This window comes from Colletotrichum truncatum, assembly GCF_014235925.2.
Source record: "Colletotrichum truncatum strain CMES1059 chromosome Unknown Contig_0004, whole genome shotgun sequence".
NCBI classification, from domain to species: Eukaryota; Fungi; Ascomycota; class Sordariomycetes; order Glomerellales; family Glomerellaceae; genus Colletotrichum; species Colletotrichum truncatum.
This window is the reverse complement of record NW_027222401.1, coordinates 365,090-377,421: the sequence shown is the minus strand read 5'-3', so window position 1 is coordinate 377,421 and position 12,332 is coordinate 365,090. Positions and strand designations below refer to the sequence as shown.

Sequence of the window (12,332 nt, the reverse complement as noted above, 5' to 3'; positions counted from 1 at the left end):
TTAGCCGTCCCCATATTGGAGCTCATGCTTAATAGGGCCGATAACTCTTGGGGGCTTCCCGACGAGTTGGGAAGGGGGCCGCGGGGCGGGCAGGCCACGGGGAAGGGAAAAGGTGGGAGGAAAGGAATGCGTCAGGACTAGGGGGGGGGGGGGTAGAAGAGTGTAGAGAGGGGGTAGAAGTTAGGTACAAGCTAATCAAGGTACCATCAAAGGTACCTTTCATACCCCGTAGTCTGTCTCGCTGTCGTTGGTCAAAGTTTCATAGCCTATAGCTCTGCCGGATGCCTATAGTGAGTGTTGAGTATGTTATGGCAGATCTGCAGCATACTTACTACCTATTCAGTAGTTCGTTCCATCAGCGTAAAAAGAGAGACAGTTGCAACACAGTAACTGTATCGAGCATTATTCAAATTTCCCCTCATTGCTGTAATTCACCCAAAAGACATTACAGTAGTAGGCATAGGCATGGATGGACAATTCAGCACAGCGGAGAGAAAAACGAAGGAAAAGAAAAAAAAAACAATACAGGTACATAACCCTTCTGTCTTCGTCACGGCTATCGGTGCCGTCGTAGTCAATAGTCAAGAGTGATGGACAGATCATCGACAGCAAGCATCAAGTCAGGCCAGATCCCACTCCCCCAAACAAGTCAGATCAGGCCTGAATACGGAGCACACAATGAGCCGATGGGGGGGGGGGGGGAGGAAAGAGAAGGTCACCGCCTGGCGCAAGTTTTAGCGGCTGCAAGTCAGTAGAACGACTCGTCAGCGGCGTGCGGCGGGCGGCGTCTGCCATCCAAGAGCGCTAAAACATTTGTATCGACAGGTGATAAAAGAAATAAAGACAAAAAAAAAGGAACCCCATTTGGTAGTGTTTAGTGGTTTCCGGGGCTCCATAGGCTTAGAGTCTTTTGCCCCCCGGGGACCCCTTTCCCCCAGTGGCTGGCACCCCCCTAGCTTCTTTTTAGGGGCGTAAGGGGGGGCTCTGGGGGGGTGCCAGAAAAAAAAAAAAAAAAAAAAAAGTCTCCTGCTTTGGTTTGGCGAGCGCCGGCTGCTCAAGTCACGAGGCCCTCTCCCCCCCCAGCCACAACAGGTGGACGGAGGCCTACCACTACCAACTCAACTCCGTACTAACCCGTAGTACTTACTCACTTAGTGCACCAGTAGCAAAACACGTACAAAAAAAAGCTGGGGAAATTCGCCGTTGTCTCGCCGTCGCGTGGCGTTTTGCGGGGCGGGGCTACCTGGTCTTGTCGTTGCTGATGAATCGGCGCTAGACTCGATCCAGACCCTTGACCGCTCTCGGCGGTGGCATTTTGCTGTACTGGGATTGAGCATGGAAAATGGGATGAGCACGGGGACAGAAAAGCTTCCCGACGAAAAATTGCATGTCCACTCTGACCAACAGGTTTTCTGGGTCAATCCCGTGTTTGTGTTTTTTTTTTTTTGTTCCTGGGTTTCAATGTTTGCCTTGTGTTGACGCTGATCTCACGGCCTCGGCTCTCAATTTCTTCTAGGGATGATCCGTTGAGTCAGAAATGAGAGTGAGTGAGTGAGAGAACAGTGAGTGAATGAAAGAGATTGGCAGATTTCATTGGGATCTGTAATCCCTCTGCTAGTCTTTTCAGCTCATTCCTTTCCACTGCCTACCAAGAACTGTCAAGGTTGATGACACAATGTTTCAGTCTCAAATTGCTTTTTTTCTAAATTATTTTTACATTTCCTCTACCCACGGTAGGTAGTCTGTAAGGTACTCTCAGCCTACCGTGGACATGTATACTCCAAAGACGGTCTCAAGAACCGAAAACGTTCGATGGGCACCCCCCTCCACGGCGTGGTTAGAAACATATTGCAGCAAGCTCCCCCTGCAACTCAACTCTAAACGCGGAATTGGCATTGGCGAAATAGATCATTTGATCATTCGTGATTCGGACACATCCTTCACACTTTCACTGCAAGCGCTCAGGCGTAGACAAAGGGCCGGGTCGTCAAAAACCTGGGGGTGGCCAATTGATCCCCCTCCCCAGCCCATCCAACGTCGACACCATCGTCAACGCACAAAATGCGACGGGGGAGGGGGACCAGTTGTCCGCCAAGACTGAAGGTGCCGAGCTTGGCTCCGAGCTCGTGCAGAAACGCTGCATACCAACGCCAGTGAGTGATTACATAGTACCGCCCATGGGTGGGTGTATGTGTGTGTATGAGTGCTGCAGGGAAGGGAGGCCAGGCGAGGCATGCAGCAAAGTGACGGGAGGGAGAGACTCGTTAATGAGCTCAGCCCGTTTCTGGTCAAGCGTCCCGTTCTGACACCAGATTTCAATCATCCCATGCCCTTGCTTGTAGATGTCATCGTCACCCGTTGTTGGCAGCGGGTGTTGATGTTATTTGTTGATGTATCTGTAGTTGTGGCTGACATTTGGTCTTGTGTGTATGTTTTTTTTTTCCCATCCTACTAGTAAATGCCCTTCCTCCCTGTTACTAAGGAGCACTGCAGTTTGTAATCTTACAGTGAAAATTTTCTTAAACCAGTTTTTATTACTTGTCCTCTTAAATTATTACCCTATTTTTCTTTCCTACCATGTACACTATGTACGAAGGAGTCCCCACGCACCGCATTCATTCCAATTAGACTCGCCCGCATTAAGTGGAGAGGTGAGGCCGAGCTTACTATACCATGTACTACGAACGATAATAGAGTCGACAATAAAAAGTATCAGAAAAAAAAAAAAAAAAAAAAAGAAGGCCATATTTTAAAAAGTGCCCCCAGTATGGAGCCCAAGAGGGGAAAACTCTGGAGACTCTGGAGCTTCAGTTGGGGGAAGCGCCAGAGAAGCGCCGAGAACAGCCCAACCTACGGCGCCGCCCTTTTCCCTTCCCCGGCCGCTTCTGGTGGCGTTGATTGGCTCGACGCCTCCCTTCTGTTAGTGTGTGGCTGCTTCGATTTGCCCACACGGCAATCCTAAGCCCAGCCGCCCCTGACCCAAGTCCCCTGTCAAATGTCTGATCCCTCCCTCATCCTTCCTGAACCCTGTTCCGCTGTTCTACATACTACCAGCATGGTAACTATGTTCAGCGTGTTCTGATCCCTGGCTGGTCTGATCTTGCTAATTTTTTACCGCTGTAGGTAATACCTTGTGTGTACGAAGCGCGTATGTACACTCCCACTCCCACTGCTGCAGCCAGGTACATCCTCTGGGACCATGTCTCTCCTTGACTTGCTGTCTGTCCTCCACGTCAACCCGTCTCGACTCGGTTGGAAAGGCTGCGGGCTGTATGCTGACTCTGCCGCCGCGGACGCAAGCTCATCCCGTGAGATTCAAACGAAGTCGCTAAATCATCAAATCAGAAACCAAAGCTGGACAGAGACAAGCAGGCACAGACGGACGGAGACCGCTGCCAAAGAATGCGGCTGGCTCTCCCTGGCCAACCCCCCCTTCCAGTCATGACATTAAGTCTCAGGCTCGCCAGAGGCTCTCTCTCTCTCTGTGGCACATGTTTCTCTCTGTTCCCTCTAACCGTCCCTCGTTTCGTGGTGCTTTTTTGATGGTCAGATTCCGGTCGATACGGCCTCTGGCTCATTATCCTAATCCTGGATGGGACTAATGATGCCAACCACACGAGCCGACAGCCGAGACAGGCCGCTGGCGCTCTCCCGCATGCTGCAGCATATTTTCCCTCCGGGGGGCGTACGCCACCTAACTCCCTTCTGTCTAGTCTCGCTAGGGGGGCCAGTAGGCAACTCAAGCATCTCTTCTACCACTTTGTAGTAGTAACTGTCATCTATCTGTCTGTATTAGCTGTCTGTAGGCTTTCCCCCCCCCCCCCTCCAAAAGCTCGAAGCTATTCGGGCCAGCTCGAATTGGCCCGAATTCAAAAATTGGCCGAAACTGACGGTTAAGAGTCCTGGAAAAGTCGTTGTGGCCGACTACGTGGTTTGATTAGCTTCGCATGCATGCTACTAACATGCAACCGTTCCATCTCATGCTCATCCATCCCATTTCCCATCACACCCTCTTTTTTTTTTTTTTTTTTTGTCCTTTGCTCCCCCAGCTTATTCCCCAAACTCTCCCCCCCCCCATCATCCATCCCTCCAATCCCCGGCCCTGGCTCCAAATGGGCCAATGCTCGGTGGTACTCGACCGCGCTAACTGCCTCCAGATCCCTCTAGATGCAGCGTGCTCTTCAAAATTGGCCGAGTTCCTGTCCGCAGTGGATCTGCTCACATGCGCCTCCAGGCAAGGCCGTACTCCTGGGGCCATCTGGAGATATTGGGGTCTCCAAGAAAACTCCAGGAAAAGAAAACTCTAGCATCTCTAGCATCTCCAGGTTTTTTCTCTCACACACACGCCCCCCGCGGTATCCAATCGATGTCACGCCGTTACCCAGATCTGTGGTTGCTCGCCTGATTCCGGGGATGCGTCGGGGACAACCATATTTTTCTCTGTTGTCGCTACATTATAACATGGTATGGTTCTATAGCCGCCATCATCGTGATTGTTGCTGCCGCTGTTGGTCCCATAGATTCTATAGTCCGATCCTGATCTATATGGAGATGGAGTCCAGCCCGTGGTCTCACCAACAAAGGCGGTGTCCTCGTACCACGTTGCCGCCTGACTCAGTATGCGCCGGTGTTAAGGAACAAACACGCCCGAGTGACCAAAAAAAAAAAAAAAAAAGTCTGTCTGTTTATTCTCTGACTGCTGGTCACCCCCCGGCGGGCTCGCAACCAACTGCCCAGTTGCCCAGTGTGTTCCCACCCCCGGCTGTCGGACTGTGGGTGCTTTCCGAACCCATCCCTGGTCGGCTCTCCGTCACCAGGTGCTTACTTTTACCTGTCAAGGCCGTGACATCGGCCCGTCTTTGATGACGGCCCCATCACTAGCGACCCCGGAAATCAGAATCGCTGCACCCAGGCGCGACGGCCTTGCTTGTGCCTTGCTTCGTCGCCTCGGCTTTCGGCCGAGTTTGGGACTGGTCTCGTTTTGATTTTTTTTTCCTCCTCTCTGTTGTTCCCTTTGGGTTCTCTCTCTGCGTTTGGACTTGCCGCGTATCCTCTTTGTTCCTTTGTTCCTTTTCCCCATGGGCAACACACTGGCGCGACATACCACCGCGTTTTCGCCGTTTCCACATATTTGGATTCCCCCCCCTGAACGGAGTGTGCCAACACCAAAAGCTTACAAACCCCGTGGACGAGACGCTATCTTCTCGTCACTCCACGGGGTCTCCGGGTCACGGTCACGGCCCACGCTGTGTGTGTGTCGGTCTCCGCTCGGAAGGACTTTTCTTCTTCCTTCTGTTAGCAAACGAGAGGAAATGGTCAGGCCCAAACGTTCTCTCTCTCTCTCTCTGTCTCCCCACTGCGGAGTGTACGTCATCAAACCATACACCCCCTGAGCCGAAGTGGACTCATTCAAGAGGTTCCGACGGGAAAACTAGGGGGAAACGAGTCCAAGGATCGTCAAATCCAGAACTGAGGTCGGAGCCAGTGAAGAACCAAAAGTGTGGAACCTTCGCACACACACGAGATCCATCACGTGGTTACGGCCTTGGCCCAGACCGCGAGTTCATCCAGTGTTTTTTTTTTCTTTCTTTTGTCCTCTTTGGTCTGTCTATTTTCCGCACGGGACCACAGTTCAAACACGAAGGCCCGTTGAAGCAGAAACCCCAGTAAACATAATAGGCACCATCTAGTCTTTACACTAGGTCATCCCGACTCCATGGACACGTGAGTAGGGGGCCCTGTCGCAGACAAGGCCTCGTGTTTTGCTTACCTTGGTGCTGACTGATTCTCTGGGCGGTCGTGCGCCGTTCGCCTATACCTTTTTTTTTTTTTTTTCTTCTTCTTTTGGGTCGTTCCAAATGCCCGTGATATCTGGCGCGTCAAAGCTTACAATCTATACGTGATGGAGCCAAACCACCGGATTCTAGCGTCATGACCCAACGTGCCGCGGGTGCCAAGTTTGCGAACCGCTAACCGGGCCAGAGGTCCTACACCCGTCCCCTGTCCGTCGGCCTGGCCGCCTAGAGCCTCGGATGTTGAGCAGGGCCACAAGGTCGATGATGCGTTGCGTTCCCGAGTTTTCGACTTGCCATGGCTTAGCTAATTCGTCGAGATCTTGTCGCTGAAAACGGCGGTCGTATCGAGTAAGCAAACAAACCCCTGGTCACGCGATCTCTCCGTCCAACTCCTTCGAGAAGAACAGCTGCACATCTCAAATCTTCAAACTCGCCACCATTTGACCGTTGACTGCCCCGGACTCAACCCGGAAACGCCTCTGCTTGCGGGTGGGGTGTTTGAGGCTCACCATCACTTTGCGATTATGACTGGTGTGACGAATGAGACACCGTCGATCTGGGGGTCGTCCGCCGCCACTCTCCTGCGCCCGTCGATTCGCTTAACAATGTGACGGACAGATGTACTTACACACACACACACACTGAAGAGGTCAAGCCGATCAATAGACTTTTCGATTGTCACCTGCCATTGAGAAACGCCGCACACCTACTACCTCACTGGAAGGATCAGCCACCCGGCTCGACTCTCCCCCAGCCAAACAGCTTCCCCCAATGACCGTGCTCTCGGGCACTATCGCCTGTGGTTCAATCGTCAATTGCCGACTTTACTCTGACCCTCTCTCTCTCTCTCTCTCATGCCGGTACTCATTGGTCTGCATCCCCCCCCCCCCCCCAGCTAAAATAAAATGTGTGACGGCGCACCTGCTCACACGAGGCTACCCCCGACTAGGATAAAGGAGAAAACGACGGTGAGACTATCAATCACAGAGACATAGCTCGAGTAGTCAGTCGTGTATTCCGTAGCTCCCAGATCAGAAAAGGGAACACAAGGCGCTCTACCCCAGAGGACCGGTTTCTGGTTCCGATCTCTTCTGCACCTGGTTGAAAAGACGCTCCAGCGTGGACCTCATCCGATCGACGTCCCGAGCCTCCCTCCCCCATCGCCGCAGGACCCTCAGCGCAAGCCGCACCAGCGACGCCCAGTTCCGTGGCGTCCGCACGGGGCCGCCGTTTCGCAGCCTCGCGGCGAGTATCATGACCGCACACGAGAACGCCCTCCTGGCCACGAACCAGCTTCCCCCGTGACGATGGTGATGCGCCGTCTTGACGACCATCGCCGCGCACGTGTCCACCGCCTTCTGCGCCAGCTCGACAACCCGCGCGTTCAAACCTCTCTGACCGGCAGGAGCGTGGAGCGCGCAATAGAGCAGCGGCCTCAGAGTCGACTCGCGCCACCCCTGGAAGCGGCCCTGTAAGTAGAACGAAAGCTCGTTGTTGGCGTGCCTGTGTTCGTCGAACTGGATCAGGGGCGGCAGGTGAGAATGCCTGATGTACAACATCGGTAAGTTCTTCCGAGAGAGCTGGCCAGGAGGGGGGAATATGTTGGAGGAAATTATTGGGTTCCAAATTTAAAAAATAATAAATAATAAAAAGAAAAAGGGCCGAGACTTACAATTGAGTTATCTCCTTTTCAAACTCGTCATACTGTCGCACCAGGACCTGCTCGTTCTGCAGCCAGTATGTCTCGCCTTTGCGGTACAACACGGCCATGGTGTCTTTGATGGTGCGCCGGAGCGAAATCTCGGCGAGATAGTACAGCCAGCTCCGCTCCTCCTCGACGCGCTGCTGGTCGTCCGACATGGGAGACCACGCGTAGTCGCCGGCGTCGTAGCTGGTGGACGACAGAGTGGACGGCGGAGCAGGGAAGGAGTCCGGGTACGTGAAGTCTTCGAGGCCGCTTGATCTCATTCCGAGCGCAGGCAGTATCTCACTGGGGATCTGTTAGATTTGTGTGTTTTATCGCGGGACGTTGGTCGGCAGGGAAGTGGTCATCACATACTTTTCGGCTTTAAAGCATGACCAGAATACCCTCTGCTCGAGCGGTTGCGTGGGCTCCTCCCTCCCGCTGGTTTCCCTCCACGGCCGACGACCTCTTCGGAGGAGATGGGCCTGAAGCCTCGTCGACGCCTGCTGGATGTAGAAGCATGCCCTCAGCGGTCGTAGACGGCACTTCTCGTACATGGAGGCTAAGAAAAGACACTGGATATCGAGAATGGATGAGCCCAGCAGCCCGATGCGCTTCGACGCGGCTAGGTAGTAGGCGTCTGCCACGCCGCAGTCTTCGGGCTCGATTATCGGCTGGAGAGGCATGTCCGCAACATCCTCGGAGGCGGCTGTGGCGAGGAAGCTTGGGCTTGATGTTGGCGGGGCCCAAGGGGGTTGTCAGGCAGGCCAAGGCGCAAGCGAGCAACTAGCAGGGCGTCAGTATGAATATTCACGGGGAAATATCATGCGAAGGTCGCTTACCACCAGACATGAGGCAGAATCCCATCCCACGCCATGTTCCGCCGCTCGCGTCGCGTAGCCCATGAGCTCCCTTCCCTCGAGAATGGGATTCCGGGGGTGAACATGCATCAAGAACTTCTGGCATAGCGGCACGAAGGCGTCGTCTCTCACTCCGGGACCAGCGGTCGCTGATAATAGTGAAGATGGGCCATCTCGCCCCCATGAACCTCCGTGCGCATGAGGGGCGTCATCAAGATCTGGGCCGAATTCGAGTATGAAAGATTCTATCCGCGCATCATCTTCCGGGATGATGCCGTCGAAAACAGGCCAACGCAACATAGACTCACATCGCAGCGCGGAGTAGAGCGTTCGCGACGTCTCCCCGCGGTGGGTGTGGTCGTCTTCGGCGTCAAACGCACGGTGCCCCGGCAACGGGCCGGCTCCGGCGGCCGAAGTTGTGGGTTCCGGATGAAACACCGGATACTCGGAAACTGGCGGCACGCCCTCCGGAGCCGCCGGGGGGCGTTGCAGGAGCTGTTTGATCTCTTCCAATCGCTCCAAGATGACAGCGCTGGCATCTTCTTCTTGCGATTGACCAGGTACAGTGCCATTTCCGTCATCCTCCTCGCTGTAGACACAGACCGCGCGATGGTGCTGGCAGAAGCCGCAAATGGGACGCACATTGTCGCATTTCGTCTTGCGCAAACGGCAAAACTGGCAGGCTGTCACGGCTCGTTTCCTGCGCGCGTAAGTAGTACCTCCTGTTGAGCTGCCTATCCTTCTTCTCTTTCTGACTGGGGCTACCACTTCCGACGCTGCTGCTTGTTCAACATGCTCCGGCGATGGTGAGGATGTATACGTAGATGTTGACGAGCTGACACCCCCGCGACCTCGCCGCGCCCGTTGCGAAGTCGCATCGCTATCCGGTTGAGAACCACTGATAAGGTCTGGGACGCGCATTTTAAGACGTAAGCTGCCGGCGTGCCGATTGAAGGCTTCTTTCGAATGCGACTAATGTTTGAAGGGGGATCTAACCGCAAATATGTGGTGTGCGGGGGCTGCCTCAGGTTTTGGGTCCAGGGCGAAAAGGGAAAAAATACGATGGGGCCAATGATCACGACATCGCCCTAGTTTCGTCCTTTTGTTTATTTATTTCATTTTAAGAAAAAACCAGCCAGCAGCTGCTTCTTATTCTTATTAGTGATACCCCAACTCTTGGCTTTGGCATACGTTAGATGCCCGATATCTGTCCAACAAGCTGGTGTCCTAATTGAGTAACATCTCTCAAACAGGCAATGTTGCGCGTCGGCAAACGCAATGCCACAGAGCAGCTTACAAGGCCTTTGGTTAGGGGAGGACTAACGACCTGCCTTTCTGAACCATTCAACCTGAATCAGACGACCCGGCGCGGTAATCGGTCATCCCTGGCTTACTTCCCCTGTTTCGTGCCGCACTTGTGCGATAACAAGTTTCCCTGGCAGCAAGATACAAATACTGGCGATGGTCTAGCAATTCAAGATTACGTATTAATTTAGAACAATTAACACCTCGAATCGTGGCCTAACATGATGGCGAGCGACACAGCTTGCCTAACAGGCGGCGACAATGAGTTCGGCCCCCGTATCAACTTCAATTGTCGCCCGTTCGACTTTACCCTCCTCTTCGAAGAGGCAGTCTTTCACATTCTTCCTGCAGCCGCGTTTCTGATGCTGATGCCTATACGACTGTCCTCCCTAAGGCGCACGCCGGTAAATTGACAACTTACAAACTCGCCGTGCTGAAACTGTTTAGAACTCTAGGTGTTGAAAATGATTAGAGTACACATCACTTATATTGTCTCAGGCCTTGCTAGCTGTGCTTGCTGTTCTGAATCTGGCTTTTTCTAATCGCCCAAACCAAGACACCCCTCATTCGCACGAGATTGTCTCTTGCAGCAGGCATTCTCAATTTCGTCACCGTCCTCGGGGCGTCGATTCACTCATGCTTATGCTTCTTAGCGAACCTGCCGGCGGTGTTTGCTCCATTTGCCACATTCGTTATCTATAGCATCATCGCTATCGTCACCAAAGATCGGGCTCTGACTCCCAGTACCGCTTTCACGGCTCTGTCGTTGATCAGCCTTTTTACCAGCTCTCTATTATACTTTTGCCAGCATGTGCCAAGTATCATACAAGGCATTGCTTGTTTTGCGAGAATCGAAACCTTCTGCCTCAAAACGCCGTCGAGTGCATTTCTCGAAAGCTGTAACGGTTCAAGCCCAGGCGGGATAGAGCTTGCCACGCAATTGCCTACTCCAGGCTTAAAAGATACCATCATCTAATTCCGGGATGCAAACATCTCCCGGGCACCTGGTACTGATATCATTCTGAAAAGTATTACTTTGAATATCAGCAAGGGGATTACTATGATCATTGGACCAGTGGGTAGTGAGAAATCATGTCTAGTCGAGAGCATACTTGGAGAGACAACGATATCAAATGGGCATCATGCTGCACCGTCACAAAGAGTTGCGTATTGCTCGCAAGACCCATGGCTGCTCAACAATACCGTATGGCATAACATTATCGGCGACATAGAATATGACCCAGAATGGTTTGAGCGCGTCATTTGGATGTGTTGTCTCACAGAGGGCATCGAAGCTATGCCAGGACAAGATGAATACACTGTTGTAAGTAAGAGTGTGCTCTTCGGATGTGAAATGACTGAAAGGAAAGTTTTCAAAAGGGACGGAATCTGTTTAACATCAAAATAGCTTTGGTTTGGACAAGAACTGGGAGTTGAACCTGGCCGATGCATGACTTCTGGCATCCCCAAAGCCTGCAAATTCGTTTAGAGGAAACAATGGAGAATGCAATTGACAAGCCCTTGATTAGAGCAATAGTCGCTACATAACTCTTGCTGGCTTCTAAAGAAAAAAGACATTTCTTCGTAATATCCCTCGAAAGTCAAATTTACTCTACATGGCACCTCAATATTTATCCTTTTCAGACTATCCACAGCCAAAATCCTCTAAAAGGTGCATGCTACTACCTTCAAAGAAATTTTGATTGAGTTTATAGCAACCAAAATGAGGTATACCGTAACGAAGCGGAGAAGATTGCCGGGTCAAAAGTTATGGTGATCAGCACGTCTTGGCATTGCTGAAGCTTGCTGTAGGTTTCACAGGGGGTGAAACGGAATTCCGTTCGTCAATAACAAATAACAGTAAATTGGTTCTAATCGATGGTTCATGATAGTTGAAAGTGGTGTTGTTGACTAGAAGGTGGGGATATTCCCCCTTGGCCTGTCACGTGAGTCTGGGAGGCTTGGGCCTCTCAGCCTGGCGGGTGTTACGGCCAGCTATCTGACAGTAGGGTTCTGCTAACAGAAGGTGCAGTAAGAGACTAACACTGGTTCGTAGAGGTCGTTCTGGTAGATCGTAAGGTTAGGGTAAGGTGATCAGTCTTACACTATAGTAACGAGGTTCTTAGTATTCACAATACTGAGAGGTAAGCTGAAAGTCATTCGAGGATGAATCACAAGTTGATTGCTGAAGAACTATCTAGAAGGCTTGAGCAGATGCTCAAGTCCTGGTCTATATACAAGTCCTGTTTCCTAATGTCTTGGAGAGTCTATAGAGTCGCTCGTCGACTCTATCGACTCTCTTCTGATTAGTCTTTTACAAGAGTCTATAGAGTCGCTTGTCGACTCTGTCGACTTTGTCCTGATTGGTCGATTGTTACGTGACTTGTAACATAGTTCTTCCTTGCCGAGAGGTTTACCCTGGTTCCCGTGATCCTACGTATATATATCCTGTCGTAGCCGCCCGACCTAGTAGGTCTGTTAAGTACATCTAACGGGTCGTAACATTAGGTCTCCCCTCGATGGTCTTATCCTTAAGGCTAACATAAGTAGGTTGTAGCTTCCTAGGTTAGGGAGTTGTTAATCATGCTTCCTTGTTTATTTATGATGCTGATATTATGTCAGGTCGCGTTTAAAAATCCAAATCAAAGAACCTTATAGCTTATAAAGAACTTAGCTAGCTTATCGATT

General features: G+C 51.9%; 2 protein-coding genes across 2 annotated transcripts; one reads left to right on the top strand and one right to left on the bottom strand.

Annotated features, from left to right (window-relative positions):
- Nucleotides 1-6,850: 6,850 nt before the first annotated feature.
- CTRU02_206882 (uncharacterized protein) lies at nt 6,851-9,260 on the bottom strand (the record flags this gene model as incomplete). The annotated part of the gene is made up of 4 exons (XM_036733609.1): nt 6,851-7,340; nt 7,468-7,785; nt 7,855-8,153; nt 8,322-9,260. The coding sequence occupies 4 exons, from the start codon at nt 9,258-9,260 to the stop codon at nt 6,851-6,853; spliced, it is 2,046 nt and encodes a 681-aa protein (XP_036574640.1).
- On the top strand, nt 7,344-7,576 carry CTRU02_206883 (uncharacterized protein; the record flags this gene model as incomplete). The annotated part of the gene is made up of 2 exons (XM_036733610.1): nt 7,344-7,356; nt 7,455-7,576. 2 exons carry the CDS (start codon nt 7,344-7,346, stop codon nt 7,574-7,576), a joined length of 135 nt encoding a protein of 44 aa, XP_036574641.1.
- Nucleotides 9,261-12,332: the final 3,072 nt, after the last annotated feature.